The 21,197-nt window shown below is 45.1% G+C and overlaps 1 protein-coding gene across 1 annotated transcript in view; it reads left to right on the top strand.

The window, feature by feature from the left end:
• TDRD7 (tudor domain containing 7) overlaps positions 1-21,197 on the top strand; it is a 46,533-nt gene that overhangs the window by 11,753 nt on the left and 13,583 nt on the right. The window contains exons 4-10 of the mRNA XM_056849182.1: positions 537-622; positions 1,209-1,420; positions 4,217-4,782; positions 11,941-12,130; positions 17,561-17,672; positions 19,615-19,817; positions 20,493-20,631. Of these exons, the coding sequence (XP_056705160.1) occupies positions 537-622; positions 1,209-1,420; positions 4,217-4,782; positions 11,941-12,130; positions 17,561-17,672; positions 19,615-19,817; positions 20,493-20,631 (1,508 nt within the window). The remainder of the gene's footprint in view (positions 1-536; positions 623-1,208; positions 1,421-4,216; positions 4,783-11,940; positions 12,131-17,560; positions 17,673-19,614; positions 19,818-20,492; positions 20,632-21,197) is intronic.

Here is a 21,197-nt window from a genome sequence, read left to right as displayed (position 1 = left end):
TGCTGGACTTGATGGGCCTTGGTCTGATCCAGCATGGCCTTTCTTATGTTCTTATGACACAAGGCAGTGGTCGCAACCACAGCACTCCTGCCGCAGGAGGCGGAGGCAGCCATAAAATGTCAGGGAGTGATACGCACAACTCTGATAGTAACCCTTCAGCATTTCGGGCAGAAGCTCTGTTGCCTGTTAAAATGAATGTACCATTTTAAATATGGTTCCTTGCATACACACGGGTTACCTTCATCACTCAGTGAAGATCCTTGTCCCATGATGACACCTGCTGCCAAAACAACTTTAAAAAAATCTGCACGGCTAATCAGATCTCCAGTAGCCCATCAAAGGCCCCGGCCTTCCCACTTTCTAAAAATACTTGGCGGGCACCAGGAAATGTGTCAGTGGGCTCCATGGTGCCCATGGGTGCTACGTTGGGGGATCCTCGCTCTGCTGGCTTTGTCTTGAACATAGTTGGCTGGTACCCCAGAGTAAAAGTCAGACTACAGGCTTTCATTGCTTCTTTTTCTTCCTTTTGTTTAAAGACCTGAAAAAAGGCTAGTCCTTCCTCCGCGGTTCCAGAAGGAGCTTCAGGCACATCTGTCGAGAAACCTGTCCTGTGACTTGAATGGTACGTTGCTCTGGCAGAGCCCCACGCACAGTTCTCTGCAACGGTCACATAAGGTCTATATTAACACCTTAATAGGAGAAAAACTAACCCTTTAATTAGCCCACTGAATATTTCAATTGGCAATTTTAACGTAACTTACTTTACAAAAAAAAAAACGGTTACTGGACGTGAGGATTCCAGTAAGAACTCGTAGACTGCAGGAAAGGGAAGAGGGTGGGAGCACCAGGCTGCCAGGACCAAAACGGTGTGACCATGTCATAGGCTGTGTTCAGAACGCCCTTCGGATAGTAAACTTGGATGTTCATATGCCTGGCTTCTTGCTGAACTGATGCATGCCCCCCCCCCAAGCCTGCATTAAGCTCAGGTTTAAGTACCAAATAGATAGTTCTGTGAACTGAATGTCTGTACGTGATGGGCACCTGGAATCCGTATCTAAATGGGATTCTTCACGCCAGGGAGGAGCGAATGAGGTGCATGCGCTAGCCCAGTTTGCCTAGCTTAATTCTGATTACTGAAGCCTAGCTTAATTCTGATTCGGTGCAAGGGTCTGGAATAACAACCTGAGAATGTGGTGCTTGCCTTGCAGCCAACGAAGCGAGGTGCGTAATCCAAGCTCTTCCTGCTTGTCCTTCAAATGTCAATATAATCGAGGTTCAGAGACGAGTCAGAGAGATCCTGAACAGATTCCCCAGCGGAATATGGTTATCGAAGTTACCGCATCTGTACAAAGAGGTGTATAAAGAGGACTTCAACCCGGCCTTGCTGCCACAGTTTGAATACTGGCCTCATGTTTGTATAGTAGGTGTCAACTTTTTAAAAAAATTCCAGATACTTGCGTAACAAATTTGGCTGCTGGATCTAAGGTAGCGGCGAGTTAGAATCTAAATCAAGGCACTTCTAAATTTTTCATCTTGCCTGTATTTCCACTTCATGTGCGCTGATCAAAAGTGGCACAGCAAAGGTGGGATCAGCAAGTTTTATTTTATTTTAATTTATTATTTGGTTTTATGCCCCACCGTCTCTCAGGGTGGCTTACAACGAACAATCAATACAGAATACAGTACACAAAAATCACTATAAAATAATAAAATACTTACTTTAATTATACTGTTCATGTGGCCAATTCGGCCCTGAACAATAATTATAAAATACTGATACAGAATCAGAAAAAATACAGAGCCAAACTAAATATAACAATAATTAGGAAGTGGCGCTCTTTGCAGGATAAGACCACTGCAGGGCCTGCGAGTAGCCAGAGCCCCCAACGTATTGGTAAGAACGAGGGGTGGGGAGGAGGCCAGCATAGATGACAACTCGTAGCTGTCAGCCCTAGGCCTGGTGGGATAGCTCCATTTTGCAGGCCCTGCGGGAAGCTCTATATGCCGCAGGGCCCTGGTCTCGTTGGAAAGGGAGTTCCACCGGGCTGGGGCCGGAAAAGCCCTAGCCCTGGTCGAGGACAGCCTCATGCTCTTTGGGCCAGGGACCCAAGCTGTTATGGTTTTGAATAGATGTTGGAAATTTTGCCACGTTTGCCAAAAGCGAACGTCCTCACCTTGCCAGGAGCATTTGTGGGCTATAGTTAACTAGTTTTTAAAATATTGTCGAAGGCTTTCATGGTCAGAGTTCATTGGTTCTTGTAGGTTATCCGGGCTGTGTGACTGTGGTCGTGGTATTTTCTTTCCTGACGTTTCGCCAGCAGCTGTGGCAGGCATCTTCAGAGAAGTAACACTGAAGGACAGTGTCAAAGTGTGTTGGAAGAGTAATATATATAGTCAGCTCAAACCCAACCCCCTTCTGACTATATATATTACTCTTCCAACACACTTTGACACTGAGAGACACTGTCCTTCAGTGTTACTCCTCTGAAGATACCTGCCACAGCTGCTGGCGAAACGTCAGGAAAGAAAATACCAAGACCACGGTCACACAGCCTGGATAACCTACAAGAACCAATTAACTAGTTTTTGTTTGCCTCGGTCACAGTCTACAGGCGTGTGCGCTGGCAAAATGATCATTTTAATTCCAAACCCGAAAGGGCATTACAGTTTTCGTTAAAATATCGGGAGTTGTGTTATCATTGTAGAAACAATGGAATGATTTGGGGGGAGGGTAGACTCAGCCTCTGAAGTTCAGCAGTCAGTTCTTCCCATTGGAAAAAAATGGCCCTTTAAACTTGTAGTGTTTAAAGTTTAACCTCAGACCAACAATGAAGAATGAAAAACTTTCTGACCCAACTCTGGATATTTCCAATATTGGGGGAAAAAATATTAGAATTGGGGAAGTAATGGGAAAGGCTTTCACGGTATTGGATATTGCCTGTCCGATCCAATATAGAAAATATTGGGACATTGTATCTGGTCAGCAATATCCAATTGCACACCGCTATTGTAATCATGATGTAGTTGTTGCTTGTGTGTGTGTGTGTGTGGGATCTGATCACAAAAGCACGGATGACGTGCCACAATCCTAAATACACTTTCAAGTGTGCTTCAGTTTGTAGCCTTGGTGTCCTCATTATTTTCAAACATGCCTGTTCACTGTACTCAGACATACATGAGCATGAAAAGGATGATGATGGGAGGAAAGAGCAAATGCTACTTGAAGGGAGTAAATGTCTTACAAAAGAAAAAACCTAGCACAGAACTCTGCTCTCAAGTGTTTGAGATCAGTGTGTATTTTCTGACCTTAATTAATAGCCCCCAGGAGGTTGATACAGGTTGAGCATCCGATATCTAGGCTGATCTGAAAACTGGACCTTTTGAGCTGGCATGAACGCACATGAACACATGAAGCTGCCTTCTACTGAATCAGACCCTCGGTCCATCAAAATCAGTACCGTCCTCTCAGACCGGCAGTGGCTCTCCAGGGTCTCAGGCAGGGGTCTTGCACATCACCTACTTGCCTACTCCCTTTTAACTGGAGATGCCGGTGGTTGAACCTGGGACCTTCTGCATGCCAAGCAGATGCTCTGCCACTGAGCCGCAGGCCCTTTCCTATGCAGGAATCACGCACGGGCCCTCAGCAGTGCCATTGATGATTCAATGTACACAAAATTATTAAAAAATTCTGTTTAAAATTACATTCAAGCTATGTATATAAAGTATATATAAGACATATATAAAACATAAATTAATTTCGTGTTTAGACTTGGGTCCCATCCCGAAGATGGGACCCATTATGTGCAAAATCCCCGTTATGTATGTGCAAAAATTCCAAACTGCAGAAAGATTTGAAACACGGACTACTTCTGGCCCCAAGCAGTCCCGATAAGGGATACTCAACTGGTATTTCGGTACTTGATCCAGAACAGTCAAAAAAGTTCTGCCGCAAAAATAACACGTGCAAATTAAGCTATCTTGCACGAAGCTGTTTGCTTTAGATTGTAAAGTTTGGAGCTGTTTCGTATAGCATGGTGGTTGCGTGTATTGTGTGCACATTTTAAAGAAAGTCTCAGGAAAGCAGAGGAGAGGTGGGAATTAAATGACCCCCCAATCGCAGCTGCCGCTTTGGGAGCTTTGAAGCAAATCCCAGGTTGAGACAACTGCAGGTTCCTTCAGATGACTGTTTGTAATTCTCCCTCCTCTTCTCCCCAAGGCACAGAAGGTGTGCTCTGGAGGCCATCGGGACATCCTTCTCTTCCCTGTGCCAAAAACGCATCTCCCAGTAAAGAGTGCCTTAAGCCAGGAAGGAAAACCTCAGTCCACGTTAATCAAAGAGCCTACCCAGAACAAAGGTGCTGCTGCGTCCCATGGGGACTTGAAGCAAAAAATCGCGGCCATCCTGTTAAACTATTCTAGTGGTCTCTGGGCTAACGCGCTGCCAAAGGTGTACGAAGACACCTACAAAGCGACGTTCCCGCAAGACGTTCTGAACCACCTCGACTCGCTCTCGGACGTTTGCACCGTGGACTACGTGGCGGGCAACCCCAAAAAAGCAATCCTCTATGCAAAATCGAAAGAGAACACCAAGCCTGTGAACGCTACTTGCAAAGTACATGAGGACCTGAAGAGAGTGGCAGAGCAGGAGGCGTCTGCAATAATACAGGAACCCCAAGAGGAGAGTTCGGAAGATACAACCGTGCCTCCTTTAATTGTCCCAGCAGAGACGTCGCCGTCGGTTTTGGTCGTGGAGCTGGACAACACAAACGAAGTTGTGATCAGGTAACTTGACAGTTGCAGCTTCCTTTAATGTTTCCGCAGTACATGGAGTGATTCTTTAGAATTCAGGGCCGCTGTCGCCAGTGACCTCGACCGTAAAGCTTAAGAAGTAGATAGTGGGCCTGACTCTTAAATCATAGCTTTGCATACGCTGGTAGTAAAGCCCAACTTCTCCTCTTGCTCTCAGGAGTTAGAAGTTGTGATCTCTCTCCGCTGGAACGGATGCACCCTACCCTCCATTGTGGGTGGGATCCAAAGATCCGGTTCTGAAAAACCCAGTGGGTTTTTAAGAGTTGGCACAACAGACTTATGTTACCATATTTCCAACTGCTTTTGAAACTCCCGATGTTTTGCTTTCCCTTGGCACTCTCATTTATGGAGAACCATCATGGTGTAGTGGTTAAGAATGGTGGTTTGGCCTAGTGGACTCTGATCTGGAGAACCAGGTTTGATTCCCCACTCCTCCACATGAGCAGCTTTGCATATACTCTGATCTGGAGAACCGGATTTGATTCCCCACTCCACATGAGCGGCAGACTCTAATCTGGTGGACCGGGTTGGTTTCCCCACTCCTCCACATGAAGCCAGCTGGGTGACCTTGGGCTAGTCACAGCTCTCTTAGAGCTCTCTCAACCTCCCCTACCTCACAAGGTGCCTGTTGTGGGGAGGGGTGAAGGGAAGGTGATTGTAAGCCGGTTTGATTCTTCCTTAAGTGGGAGAGAAAGTTGGCATATAAAAACCAATTCTTCTTCTAGGCTGAATATTCCAGCTCTTGATTTTTATTGGATGCAGTTGGGGGCTACTGCTATACCCATTATTCAGAATCCTGTGGCTGCAAGTAATACGCTGGATTTATTCTGTACTGGCTCAGTAGTGTGTTGTTGATGGGCTTCCCACTCTTCACACAATTACATTTAATTGACTTTCATGCAATGTCTGGCATATCTATAAGTTAATTCTTGTTTTTCTAGTTCGGTATTAGTGTAGTCGTTGAATTTGAAACTTAATTGTGTTTGACCTGCAAATGAATGCCCAGGAGAAAAATCAGAAATTCTGAGGACTTCTTTCAATTTTTGGAAAAATAAGAAAATTTGGGGGAGCACCGGAAAAAAATAAAGCGCAGTATTTTCTGTGTGGAATGAGCAAAATGCTTCTTAAGATAAGATTTTATTCTGCATTACATAATTTTCATGCAGTACATTACCTAGAGCATTAGAAAATAACTTGTAAGTATACTGTAGGCACAATTTATTTTCCAGGGTGTGTTTCAATGTGAATAATTTTGGCAACAGTAATAGAGCCAACCATTTTTGGCTTGCAATGTGTGCTTGATCATAAATTATTAAACAGGTCAGTGTGTTCAGTCTTTCAATGTTTAGTTTGATATCCAAATATGCTGGTAAGTTCTATTGTGACTGTATGAAACGGTTTCCTTCCAAATTGGGCACTTCCTTTTGTTTTCTAGAAAATTTGTCTTTTGGCAGTTATCTTTCCTACCTCTTACATGTGATCAGGTTATATAGGATGTAGCAGCGTCCATCTGGCTTTCAAGTATTATTTATATTTACTATTTTGTTTGGTGAAAAATAAGGCACTTTAAAGCATAAATATGCCAATTAGTACTACTGCATATGCTAACAAAATTACAAAAGAACAGGCTTCCTCGGGAGGTGGTGAGCTCTCTTTCCCTGGAGGTTTTAAAGATGAGGTTAGATGGCCATCTGTCAGCAGTGCTGATTCTATGACCTTAAGCAGCTCATGAGAGGGAGGGCATCTTGGCCATCTTCTGGGCATGGAGTAGGGGTTGGTGGGGGTGGGAGGTAGTTGTGAATTCCCTGGACTAGATGACCCTGGTGGTCTCTTCCAACTCTATGATTCCATATTAAAGCAATAAAATAAGTACAGGTTTGATAGTAAAGTAAGTATTGCACCTATTTTAATCCCCTCCCTCCCCAAACCGAGGTTATATTTTTTTCTCATGGCTTCAGACTGTCTGGGAACTTAACAACCCTTCCTAGAAGAGAACATGGAGTACCCTGAAATGGGTGTGGCTGGCCAGCTACTGTATGATTAATATACTTGATTTCTACAAATAAACACCAAGGTGTTTTTTTCTATAGTGACCCAAGTCCACAATTCAACCGATAACTTACTTGGCAGTCTCTTCCAACTTAATTGTAGTTTATTTCGTCAGAAACCTCCTCAGCCTGCAGTACGTTCTGGCAGTCCGCTTGGGCGGAACGGTCAGAAACAAAAGAGTTGAACGGTAGTGGCAAAAGTAGGTGTCAGAAAACCCCTAGTCCAAGGGGGTTCCTTGGATGGGCTAGCGATACACAGAATTACAAAACCCCTGGGGTACGAGTCCTCACACCTTCTGAAGCAAAGGGTAGAAGATATTGAACGTCAAGAAGACCCGGGGAATTCACCTTTCTTCTTATCACCAGAAAAATACAGACAACTAGTTACACCTGCGGCTTATCTCTCCCACTTGGAACTAATTAATTATAGGAAGGCCTACACTTTAGCCAGATGTCAAGCCTGCCTTCGGCTGTTTTAGATGGAAAATACAAGAAGATCCCAAGATCTGAAAGGCTGTGCCCTTGTAGGACAGGTGACATTGAAACTTTTGAACATGTATTGTTCAGCTGCCCATTTTATCATGGGGCTTGTATTAGACTTATTGCTCCCCTGATCAGCGGATTCCCAGACAAGTCGGTTGAGTTCCCGTCTAAGCAGCTTCTGATGGGAGAGATTCCTCATCTTTCGCTCCCCACTGCCCAATTTTGCGCTATCGCAATTAAAATATGCAAAAATAGGATGGGAAAAAAACTGTTAAAATCTTTTATACTTTTAGTAATTTTAAGATGGTAAGCCTACTTTTGTGTTTTGCACTAATATTTTATATTTTATTAATCTTTGTAACTTGTATCAGTTTTACAGTCTTATCAAGTTAGATAATTTGATGTACTAACTTCTGGCTGGTCAAATAGACCGTCTCAATAAACTTGATTTGACTTGACTTGAGTCCTCATACCTCAAGTCTTAGTAGCTGCCACCAGCCCCTTTGCACTACCCAAACAACCAGAAGCCAAGGGGCAAGCTTCCAAACTTCCTGGGATTAAAATCCAAAAAGTTACCCCTGCAAGGTAGGCTACTTGCAGCATGAGTTTCATGAAACAGTTAACCTGGTAGGTGTAGCTACGTAGGCCTAGGTACTGGAATTATACCACCTGAAGTCAAAACACCACAAGAAGTGATTTATTAAAATTGTGCGAGAATATTTCTAAAAAGAACAGTGAGCAGCGAGGAATCATAGAGTTGGAAGGGACCACCAGGGTCATCTAGTCCAACCCCCTGCACAATGCAGGAAATTAATGACTGCCTCCCCCCGCACCCCCAGTGACCCCAACCCTCCCCCTGCCATGCAGGATCCCACAATCAAAGCACTCCCGACAGGCTAAAATAACAAAGGGAAGTCTTGCTTTTCCTCTAGGGATGGGCTTGACTCCGCCTGCCTGAGTGGAAAGTTGCCAGGGGCCATTGGTGGGTGCCTACGGCCCCTCACTCCTTCCTGCCTTGAATATACATAGGCCAGTGGGGGTGGGCTCTCTGGGAGCTTACCCTTCTCCCCAGACGGACCCCTCCTTAGGGCAGCTGATCTGCCTGGAGCCATGCTTGTGGAGGGGCCGTGGCTCCGTGGTAGAGCATCTGCTTGGCAAGCAGAAGGTCCCAGGTTCAATCCCCAGCATCTCCAGTTAAAGGGACTAGGCAAGCAGGTTATGTGAAAGACCTCTGCCTGAGACCCTGGAGAGCCACTGCCGGTCTGAGAAGACAATACTGACTTTGATGGACCAATTGTCTGATTCAGTATAAGGCAGCTTCATGTGTTCAAAAGGGCTAACTACACAGTAATAACATTAGTTCAGATTACCAGATGTTACCCTTCCAGCTGAAATTCTCCATCTTTCAATGTGCAGTTTTTCCAAGAGTCAGCATGGACAACCAGTCTGACCCACAAAGCAGGTACGAAATTGAAAGGTCCAGGGATGGACCAAGGAGCCAAGAACAAAACTAATCTGAAAATGCTAAACTGTATGGCCAAATGTATATCTAAGCTCATTTGACCAATCAGATCCGTGGCTTGGCGATATCAGTTAACTACGTAACCCTGTTACTAGCCATGTGACCCGGCGGTGAGACGGAGTGAGACGGAGTGGTGGGGGCTTCTCTGCAGCTAAGCCCTCCCAGTTCTCACAGGTGTAGAGGCTCATGATTTCATCTCCACTAGTTGGATGGAATGTGACTCTACTGTTCTCGGCCTTGGAGACTAAAGGGGAGTGAGGATAGAACCTGCCTCCTCCCAGCACCTGGACTCTTATCTCAGTTGCAAAAGGTCACAGCTTGCTGAATCTCAAGCAACAGCACAGTTATTTTTCCATCTTAAACTTTTCTGTTGTAGACCTAAAGCCTGAACCAAGCATTCATAAGGCTTTTTGCAGAAGTTGGGCTTGTTACCGAGAATCCTGAGGTCAACAGGCCTTAGTCGATCTAGCCAGACTAGCACTTCTGTCCTTGCGCAAGTGTGCATGTGCATAGCCACATAACATGGATGCCTTAATTGCTAAGGGCTCTGTAGAATCCAGTCCTGCTTGGTGCACATAGAACATGTTGGATCACAGGGGTTCTAATGTTGTCATTTAAAAAAATATCCACAAAGCTGGTATGCCTCTGCCAGAGTAGAGAGATCTCCGTCCAAAACTCTGCTGCACTTAGGTAAATTGTGGAACTCCCTGCCCCAGGATGTGGTGATGGCTGCCAACTTGGAAGGCTTTAAGAGGGAAGTGGACATGTTCTTGGAGGAGAGGGCTATCCATGGCTACTAGTCAAAATGGCTACTAGTCATGATGCATACCTATTCTCTCCATGATCAGATGAGCATGCCTGTTATATTAGGTGCATTGGAACACAGGCAGGACAATGCTGCTGCAGTCATCTTGTTTGTGGGCTTCCTAGAGGCCCCTGGTTGGCCACTGTGTGAACAGACTGCTGGACTTGATGGACCTTGGTCTGATCCAGCATGGCCTTTCTTATGTTCTTACTATCTTGGGATTTGGCTGCTTGCGGTATCTAGCTCAACTATGCAGGAAGAGGTGGATTTAAACTTGAGTTAAATGCCTTTGAATTGCTTCTTTTAGAGATCAGAGTCGGTCAAGAGACTGCTGGTGTGTTCAAATATAATAATTAGTGCTTACGTAGCTCTTTAGGGGCTTCAGTAAAATGTTTCACAATATTGTCAGTCTTCATGACAAGCTTATAAAGTAGAGCGGGGTGGGGTGGGGGTAAATGTAAATGTTTATTAATACAGCACCAGCCAGACAAATGGAGCGGGGGATTATCCTCATGTCACAGACTGTGGCAGCTGATGGAGTTGGAAATGAGAGTGACTTGCTGAAGACCATGCTATGAGTAGGGTTGCCACCTCCAGGTTGGGAAGTACCTGGAGATTTTGGGTGTGGAGCCTGAGGAGGGAGAGTTTGGGGAGGAGAAGGATTTCAGTGGGGTATAATGCCATAGATTCCACCTTCCATGCAACAGAGCCATTTTCCATGCAAGCAGCCATTTTCTCCAGGGGAACTGATCTCTGTTGCATGGAGATCAGTTGTAATAGTGGGAGATCTCCAGCCACCACCTGGAGGTTGGCAACCCTAGCTGTGAGTCCGTGGCTGCAGACACGGAGACACTGCAGACAGGGAGACACGGCTCATGCCCTAGTATGGCAGCTCTTCCTATTTGAGCCATGGAGTTGAATTTACCCTGTTTTGTGGATTTCTGTTTAAAAAGAGCTCTTTTGAACTCTAGTATAGAGTTCTTTTATATATGTACAGGTTGAGTATCCCTTACCCGGACTGCTTGGAACCAGAAGCGATCCGTATTTTGGATCTTTCTGTAGTTTGGAATATTTGCATACGCATAATGAGATATCTTGGGGGTGGGACCCAAGTCTAAACACAAAATTCATTTATGTTTTATATACACTTTATACACATAGCCTGAATGTAATTTTAAACAATATTTTAAAATAATTTTTTGTACATTGAACCATCAGAAAGCAAATTGGCGTGCTGCTGAGGGTCTGTGTGTATCGCTCAAAAAGTCTGGGTTTTGGGTCATTCTGGATATTGGAGGGGCTGCGGCTCAGGGGTAGAGCATCTGCTTGGCATGCAGAAGGTCCCAGGTTCAATCCCCGGCATCTCCAGTTAAAGGGACTAGGCAAGTAGGTGATGTGAAAGACCCGTGCCTGAGACCCTGGAGAGCCGCTGCTGGTTTGAGTGGACAATACTGACTTCAATGGACCGAGGGTCTGATTCAGTACAAGGCAGCTTCATGTGTTCATGTGGATATCCAGAAGGGATACTCAACCTTTGTGTGTGTATGTATACATACACTTATGTGCCGTGTCTATGTGAATACATAGAGGAAAGTGCATAGTCTGTGTGAATGCATACAGAAAGAGGAACAGCCAACCAGTAACTCTGTTGAAAACTTACATACAATGCAGCCCAAATTAATTAGCTTTGGATTGGGTCCAGCAGTGTGTGAACAGAAACGTGTAAACACTTGGCACAGTTTCCCTTGCGCAGGTAGTAGCTCCAGATATACTGCAGCGCCCGTTGATCTCAATAATTACTTGCTCAGTGTGCTGTGCGAGTGGAAATGCTCTTGCGATAAATACGTTTAAATGTTGTACAAGCTGCCATTGTGATCTTTGTTTCCTTGGGGCACTTTCATACATGCTGAATAATCCACTTTCAATGCACTTTAACAATTGTTTGCAAATGGATTTTTCAATTTCACACAGTAGAATCCAGCCGCAAAGTGAATTGAAAGTGGATTGCAAGTTGATTGTTCGGCATGTTTGAAAGCGCCCTTAGATTTGCACAAGGACTCCAGCACGTGCAGGAATCTTCTGCTAGACCCCAACCCATGCCCTGTTCGGTTTTCAGGCAGTAACGAGAACAATTCTTTGGCTTTCCTCATCCATTTCTGTCGCCTCTTTCAGAAAAGATAGTTTAACCGCTGGTTTGTTAACTTGTTCCCCCCCCCCACCCTGTTCCCGTCTTGAATTAACACTGATTTTTATCGCAACCTGGAATTTCATAGGTACGTAGGCAAAGACTATTCCGCTGCCCAGGAATCAATGGAAGACGAGATGAAGGATTACTATTGCCAGCAGAATCCCTCCGTTTTTCCCGTACAGTCAGTTAAAGTTGGACAGCTCGTTGCCGTGCCCGCAGAGGAGGACGCCTGGCTGCGGGCAAAGATCGTTGCGGTGGAAGGCAACAGAATAAAGGCAAGTGTAACCTATCTCTGTATTAAAGACAGCCCTGTAAAAACCAGGTGCCAGCCCGTCTGGTTTTGCAGCGGGATACTTAACTTCTGCCATGACAAACTAAGAACTGCAGCTCTTGATCTCTAGTAGATAGTCCGTTGACGCTTCATAGATCTTAACCTCCTTTAAAGGTAAAGGTAGTCCCCTGTGCAAGCACCGGGTCATTACTGACCCCTAGGGTGATGTCACATCCCGACGTTTACCAGGCAGTCTCTGTTTACGGGGTGGTTTGCCATGGCCTTCTCCAGTTGTCTACAGTTGACCCCCACCAAGGTGGGTATTCATTTTACCAACCTCGGAAGGATGGAAGGCTGAGTCAACCTTGAGCCGGCTACCTGAAACCGACTTCCATCAGGATCAAACTCAGGTTGTGAGCAGAGCTTTTTGACACCAGTACTATTGCGGGAGCCTGTGGATTGGGCAGACGATCCAGAACAAACCACCAGAGATACTCGCTACTAGAAAAGCAGTGATTGATTGATTTACAGTGCATAGATACACACACACACTCCACGATAGCATCCCACCCTGATGTTACAGAGCTGGGAACATTTATACATATTGTTACCACTAGGGACCAATGTGATCACATGCCAGGTCATTCCACCTGTTGCAAGACATTGCATCAGTTTCTGGCCCCAACTGGTTTGTGCTAGTTCATGCTAGCTCCCAGGGACTTTCCAAACCTCTTGCATCAGCCAGATGCTTCTCATCTTGGCTGCTGTCAGTCTGACCACTGACCACTAATATGACAGCCTTGTTTATTTTGACACTCCTTCTCAAGGATTTCATATTAGTTTTGTTTGTTGCACAAATCTATTACAGTCCACAATGTTTGTAAACAGATCAGCTACATTATCAATACTTGCACACCTCATTATGTGTACCAGATTCTTATTTATGGCATTAGACACATTTGCATACCTAATCTGAATATGCTTGCTCCGTCCCTTAAAGCACTGCTCATTTGCAAGCTGCCTTGCTGCATCATTATCTGTATACACTTTTACAGGCAAGTTTACAGTCACATACAATTCTTTGAAGAGATACACAAACCATTCAACCTGGTTAACACTCTCGCTTATAGCGCTAAACTGATTCACAAGAGCTTGTGGCCACAAATGACTGTTTCAGTGACTTCCAATGAATTGGAGCTTTTCCTAAGTATATCGCATACCCGGAAGTGGATTTGGCATCCTTCTGGTCTGCCCAAGATACGTCTGCATACACTGTCAAGCTCTCATCGTTTGCTTTTAGGCACAACCTCCTATCCATGGTGCATTTAGATATCTGAGTACCCGCTTTGCTGCCTTCCAGTCTTTTTGTTTAGGGGACATATTTTGTTTACTTAGGCAGTGTACAGCCTAATATATGTCTGGTCTTGACCAGCAGGTGAGGTACAACAAACTTCCCACTAGGGATTGATACAAAGTCTTGTTGCACTCTTCCTGTCCCTCTGACTCATCTCTGGAATAACCTGTCACCATAGGTGTTTCCACAGCATTAGCGTCAATCATGTTAAACTTCTCTAACAGTTGCTTTATCTTGTTTGGTTGAGACAAAGAAAATACATCATTGTCTCTATGTATTTCAACACCCAAATAATTTTGTGTTTGACCCAAACACTTCAGTTTGAACTTCTCAGAAAGCTCCTTCTGAACCTGTTCTTGGTCACCTCTATTATTTGTCATCAAACAAATATCATCTACATACACAAGAAGAAAACATAGGTTCTGACCCTTGCATCTAGAATATAAACATGAATCTGCAACACCCTGTTTGAATCCTAACTGCAGCATAGCTTCATTCAGGCAGTTATGCCATTCTCTGGCTGACCGATGCAAACCATACAATGCTTTGTTCAATTTCAAGACTGGAAAAAACATGGCAAAAGCAGCTTGGGGTGCCCTCAGAGCAATTCATTTTCGCACGTCAGCCAGGACAATTCTCTCCTTAACAAGAAGGCTGTATAAGTGCCATAAAGCCTCCCACACGCCAGCAGCTCAGCATCTCAAAGCTCTTGCAGAATTGTTTAGACAGCTGGAGCTGAGAGGGGAAACATACTCTGATGAAGACCGAATGTATGTTATGCTTGGGTCTTTGGATGAAAGCTTCCATGTGCTTATTACATCGCTGGAATGCATGGATGAAGCGCAGCTTACTCCAGAGTATGTAACGGGATGGATACTGGAGGATGAAGCAAGGCGGCAGGAGCACCGACAGATTACCTCAGCCCACCTGGAGAATTGGCAATTGGAAGTTAGAGCGGCTCATCAATCGACGCGGAAGACTGCAGCCCACCAGTATGATGAGCAGCCCTGGCAGAGACCATCCACACAGCCTACGCCGATGACATCAGCCCACGAGGGAGTACAACCCGGAAGTGGGATAAACTACTCAGCGCAGATGTCGGGGAAGCAAGTAATTAAGGCTGGTCGGGGGAGTCAACGCTTCAAGCAAGAAGAAGAGGAATGCGTGCTGTTCGTAAGGAAATGTTTTTCCTGTGGCTCCATGCAGCACCTCAGGAGAGACTGTCCTGAACTGACCAAAAGAAAGCAACAGAAGAAGAAGCAGTTCAGCGCCACACAGACTGCAGTTGTGCTGGCAGAGGCTGGAGAAACAGAAGACCTGTGGCTCTTGGACAGTGGGGCTAGTAAAGTGTTTATAAATAATGCTTCTATGCTGGTCAGTAAAACAAATTCTACCAGGACTCACGTGAGTCTGGCAGATGGGAAACGTTTAGAAGTGGAATGTGAGGGGGACCTATATTTCCCAGTGTTAAATCATACGTTTTAATGAGGTTTTACTTGAGAGAAATTTACCAAGTGTATCAGCTCTTGCAAAAGCTGGTTTTTCTGTGGGATTTCAGAATAAAACCTGCCAGATAAGCAAGGATGGGGCTGTACTAGTAAAGGGGCACTTAAAACAAGGTGTTTATGTTGTGCATAGTGGGGGAGGAGAAGCCACCAATGCAGTAGAGACATCAAACGTTAATCCTCACAGTGGGTGTGTCCATCTCCTGCATAGGTGCATGGGACACGCTAATTATTCCATCATTCAAAAAACCCTGAATATCTTAGGGAAAGATGATGTGAAAGTAAATAAGTGTGATAATTTTCTGGACTGCACAGTCTGTAAATCTGTCAAAAGCAGGAGGAATCCAGTGGCAAAAGCAAGTAATAGAGTCACAACTAGAGCTCTGGAACTTTTGCATATGGACCTCTGTGGCCCGTTTCCAGAAAGTGTGTCCAAAAAGAGATATGCCTTATCTATTACAGATACATCACCATGGGGCTCTCTTAACCTCCTTTAGGACTCTCATAACTATAGCTGGCTATGAAAACTTTGTACGCCACTTTCCTATTAAACCCCTATCTGTAAGATGGCAGTTGTAACCACCAAAAGACCACTGCCATAATTATCAGAGTCCTAACCTCCTTTAGGACTCTCATAACTGTAACTCGATGCAGTGGTCTTTCGGTGGTTACAATTGCCATCTTACAGATAGGGGATTAATAGGAAAGCAGTGTACAGAGAGCTTTCATATCCAGCTTTGTGTCTGTATGTCTCTCTTCTGCTTCCAGCTACAGCCATAATGGCTTTGGTCCAGGCGATCTGTAGGACTTCCTCTGTTAGGAACCTGCTCACCGAGTCATCTTTAGGGGCCCTTCTTGGGGTCTCTCCAGTTTGAGTTGAGACATGTAATGACTAGAGGCAGGGCCTCCTTTGTTATGGCTCCACAACTCTGCAACTCTTCATCTACACCAGCGTGGTGTGTTGGTTAAGAGCGGTGGTTTGGAGCGGTGGACTCTGATCTGGAGAACCGGGTTTGATTCCCCACTCCTCCACGTGAGTGGCGGGCGCTAATCAGGTGAACTGGATTGGTTTCCCCACTCCTCCACATGAAGTCACCTGGGTGACCTTGGGCTAGTCACACTCTCTCAGCTCCACCTACCTCACAGGGTGTCTGTTGTGGGGAGGGGAAGGAAAGGTGATTGTAAGCCGGTTTGATTCTCCCTTAAGTGGTAGAAAAAGTCGGCATATAAAAACCAACTCTTCTTCTTCAAGTCCACTTGATGTCTTCTGTCTAGCATTTATGTTTCAGGCAAAAGACCTGTGTGTTTTTAGGGTTACGTCCTCGGGTTTTTGTGTAGTTGTGTTTTAGTTACCCGCTGCATTTGTATTTTGCCTACTGTTACCATTATTAATGGTTAATTGTGATAGTAATTAATTATCTTGTATGAGTGGTTTTAGGTAGGTCTTGGAAAAGCTGTCTTTGTGTAAATCATTAAGGCTGACTATAGAGGAGGGGACTTGTGAGAAAACATGGTAAAGTAGTAAGCAGAATGTACCATTCTCCATTGATCTGGCCTATCCATAAAAAGCATGAGAAGAAAGGAGACGTGTTGCAAGCCTAAGGGCCCTTTCCTGGGACTAAGCCCCACTGAGTAACATGTGACTTAATTCTTGGTAGAGCCTGAATACATGAAGCTGCCTTATACTGAAGCAGACCCTCCTTGGTCCATCAAAGTCAGTATTGTCTGCTCAGACTGGCAGCGGCTCTCCAGAGTCTCAGGCAGAGGTCTTTCTCATCACCTACTTGCCTGGTCCCTTTAACTGGAGATGCCGGGGATTGAACCTGGGACCTTCTGCATGCCAAGCAGATGCTCTACCACTGAGCCACAGCCCTTCCTTATTAGGATTGCTCTCTGGGATCGGCACGTCCTCTTAATAGCAGACTCTATATTTTCCTTCCCACACAGTTCCTCCAAATGTTTTGGGGATCTTGGTTGGGAATGACCAGAATGTAAAAGTGAAATGGAAATTTGACCATCTTATAATAGGGGTGTGTGGGGTGGGGGTTCCATTCTTCACAATTCTCAGGGTCTTCCCACAGGAAGAGTATGGCCATTCCAAGTCTCGGCACAGAAGCAGACACAGATGGGTTAAGCCAGGGATATATGTACATATAGACAGCTTGTGCGACCTCCAGGTATACGCTAAAGTAGTATGGATGGAAATGAAGCCCACTGCAATTCTGCTTCATTGCTCTGGGAGGCTGGTTAAAGAGGGAAAAAACTTAAGAAAAATTGAAAAAAGCAGCCTTTCGTTTTGAAAGTTATTTCAGCTGATGGTTGCAAAGTGAAAAATTATATCTGTCGGTAGATATGGTTAAAGGGTTGGATCCATTGATTCCCTCCCCGACCGTTACAGCGTCGCCGTTGCCCTAGTTTCTCAGGATCCCTTATTACCTCAGGAGCAGTGTTTCAACGAGATCAGTGGGCTGGAGTGGGAGAGGGAGGAGACAGGAAAGTACCGTTCCACTGATGGAAAACTGCATCTGGATCTAACCTTAGTGTTTCTCTGATCTTGTTTCTCTTGCATTACTAGGTGTGCTACGTTGACTATGGCTTCAACGAAAGCATTGAAAATACCAAAGTGTACAAACTAGCTAAGCAGTTCTATTCGCTGCCATTCCAGGCTTCAAAATGTAAACTGGCAGGTAAGATTTAAAAAAGCGAAATGATTTTGTTAATGATCCCACATTGGAGGTGGTGTTAGAGATGTGAAGGTCTGGAAATAAAAATGGGGGGGGGGACCCAGTGTTTTCTCCCAAGGACTTGTAGGAGTTTTTTGAAATGGAAAAATTGAGAAATTTACGATAGCACCGAACACACACACACACACACAAATGTAATGTGGAAAAAATGGAATGTGCATAGATAGCATGGCATACAGTAGTTTGCAGCTCTAACTCACTTTTGTATTGGATGTATTTGTAGTTTTGCTTATAGAAAGTTGAAGTATTCAAAAATACACAAATCAATACAATTGTATATGCTAATAAAGTTAGAAATCATGCATTTTTTGTTAAAGCAGCAAAATAGGTCTGTTGGGAAACCAATACTGCATACTGTCAGGATCTGGGGGTTGGTTAATATAGTTAGGCCTTAGGCACTTGCTTACCAAGTAAAAGAACAGCGTGGCGTAGTGGTTAAGAGCGGTGGTTTGGAGCGGTGGACTGATCTGGAGAACCGGGTTTGATTCCCCACTCCTCCACATGAGCGGCGGAGGCTAATCTGATGAACTTGATTGGTTTCCCCAATCCTACACACAAAGCCAGCTGGGTGACCTGGGGCTAGTCACAGTTCTGTCTGAACTCTTGCAGCCCCACCCACCTCACAGGGTGTCTGTTGCGAGGAGGGGGAGGGGAAGGTGATTGTAAGTAGGCTTGATTCTTCCTTAAGGGGTAGAGAAAGTCGGCATATAAGACCCAATTCTTCTTTAAAAATTGTAGAAAGCACTGTTTTTCTTCTTAAAAAATTGTAGAATGCACTGTAAAGTAATGATTGGTTTCCCTGTGAGTAGATTTTCTCACAACTTGTACCTTCCAGTGAAACCTTAAAAGCAACATGCTACATAATGTAACGGCATCAAACTCTGCCTGCCTCTTCTCCACCCCAACTCTGGTTGCCTGTCCTTAACTTGGAGCTGCCCTTAAACACGTAACAGCATCTTGTAAGCCAGAATGACACGGGGGGCATGTTCAGTATCTGACTTGAATTTGAATCTGCCCTCAGGGCCTTAAGACTTTTTTTTCCTGATCTGTCCTGCACACGGTCTTTCTATGGGCTCCCGCAGAATTGCAGCATACTCAGCTCTGTGTTAGCGCCAAGAGTGTGCAGTTGTACAGAAGACCGAGATTGCCCTGTTCCTTCCAGAGGATTCAATGCGCATTGCGTAGATGAAAGGAATGTGGGGGTGCAGGTGAGAGGCAGGACTTGGCAAATAAATGGCGTCTGCCCCTCCAGTGCTGGTATTAGCCCTTAAAACCCTGCTGTACAGCTTGGGACCACCATACCGTAAGGACCTCCTAATTCCATATGAACATACCTGATCATCCTTGGGGGACTTGCATCTGGTGCACCCTGTTGTGGCACCAAAACTCTGGAATTACCTCCCCAGGGAGACTCGTCTGTCCTCCTCTATTGTTATATTCTACCAGTAGGTGAAGACCTTTTGCTTGTTTGTTTTAATCTGGCACTCTCTTATTGACCTTTCTTCCTTTTTCTTCTTTCGTGTTTTGTTATTTACCTGTATTTTTAAAGTTGGTTTTAATCAACCGTTTGCCACTTTGAGGGCCCTAATTGGGTTGAAAGTCAGGAAAAGGACTGTTTTAAATTACATACATGGTTCACTTATTTGCTTTGTTTATACCCTGCCTTTCTCCCAAGTGGGAACCCAAAGCCGTTTACATCATTCTCCTCTCATTTTTGCCCTCCCAACAACCCTGTGAGGTAGGTTAGGCTGAGTGTGTCTCGTCATTCTGATCCCGGCATCAAAGTTATGACAATCCAAGCCAGTATTTCTATACAAGACCCCCCTCTTCTTTTCCCCATGTCCATAACATCTGTGCTTCTTTTCTCGCCTGCTCTTCTTTTTAGGGTTGGAGTCCTTCTGCGATGACCATGTCTTGGTGAAAATGGTGGATTCTCAAACCTGTGGCAAAATATTTGCAGTCGAGATACTGGAGAAGAGTGACATTCCTCTCGTTGTCCTTTATGACACTTCAGGAGAGGACGATATCAACATCAACGCTGCTTGCCTGAAGGCACTTTGCGACAAATCTCTTGAGCTTCATCTCCAGGTAATGTCTTCATCTATATGATCTCAGAAGGCGTCCAGTAAGGGGGAACTGAGGGCAGCCGCGGGTATCATCTGCTGGCCTCCCTATTCCCCCCCCCTTGTTTCTATGTTACTCCTGTTATGGGGGTGGGGGGCAACCTGCTGCTTGTCCCGGGCACCATGGGCTATATTATGTGTCATCTGGAGTTTTAAGGTTTTTAATTGGGTTTTACTGTTTAATTTTAGAATTATTACTTTTATTGTTGATGTTTTGATGCGCTTGGATGATGTTACCCGCCCTGAGCCTGGTCTTGGGCGGGGTGGGTGGGTTATAAGTTAAATAAATAAATAAATTGCAGAGGGGTTCATCAAGACTTCTGTGCCAGTGTGGTGTAGTGGTTAAGAGCGGTGGTTTGGAGTGGCGGACTCGGATCCAGAGAACCAGGTTTGATTCCCCTCTCCTCCACATGAGCTGCGGAGGCTAATCTAGTGAACTGGATTGGTTTCCCCACTCCTCCACATGAAGCCAGCTGGGTGACCTTGGGCTAGTCACAGTTCTCTCCAAACTCTCTCAGCCCCATCTACCTCACAGGGTATCTGTTGTGGGGAGGGGAAGGTGATTGAAAGGTGGTTTGATTCTTCCTTAAGTGATAGAGAAAGTTGGCATATAAAAACCAACTCTTCTTCTTCTTAATAGGTGAATGCACTCTATACAAATGTAAGAGTTACCAATGTATGTTCAGACGGGACTTTATACTGTCAAGTGCCATCAAAGGGCCTGGCCAAGCTCTCAGAGTGTTTGCAGAAACTGGAAAACTATTTCCACCACAAGGTAAGTTGTCTTTAACATTAAGTCAGTCCCTGCACTCAGCAGTTCGATGGGGTGCTCATAGATTAATCTGCTGCAGAATCAGAAGCTCTTAGGCCTGCAATCTGAAATACTAATGAGGAATCCTAGCGCAGTCTGTCCTCTCCTTGCTGGCTGTTGTCTTTATTGAAGCATGTGTCCCTTATTCACTTCTGCTGCTTCTCACTTTAGCTGCCCAGTTGATATACTCGCAATGCATGCCTCTAAAAAAAAAAAGGTAAAGGTAAAGGTCCCCTGTGCAAGCACCGGGTCATTCCTGACCCATGGGGTGACATCCCATCCGACGTTTACTAGGCAGACTTTGTTTGCTGGGTGGTTTGCCAGTGCCTTCCCCAGTCATCTTACCTTTAAACCCAGCAAGCCGGGTACTCATTTTACCAACCTTGGAAGGATGGAAGGCTGAGTCAACCTTGAGCCAGCTACCTGAAACCAACTTCTGTCGGGATCGAACTCAGGTCGTGAGCAGAGTTTGGACTGCAGTACTGCAGCTTACCACTCTGCACCATGGGGCTCCTTGCATGCATCTAGCGGTCT

Source organism: Euleptes europaea, chromosome 4, assembly GCF_029931775.1.
Source record: "Euleptes europaea isolate rEulEur1 chromosome 4, rEulEur1.hap1, whole genome shotgun sequence".
Lineage (NCBI taxonomy): Eukaryota > Metazoa > Chordata > Lepidosauria > Squamata > Sphaerodactylidae > Euleptes > Euleptes europaea.
The sequence above is the reverse complement of the archived record's forward strand: the minus strand, read 5'-3'. Positions and strand labels throughout refer to the sequence as shown.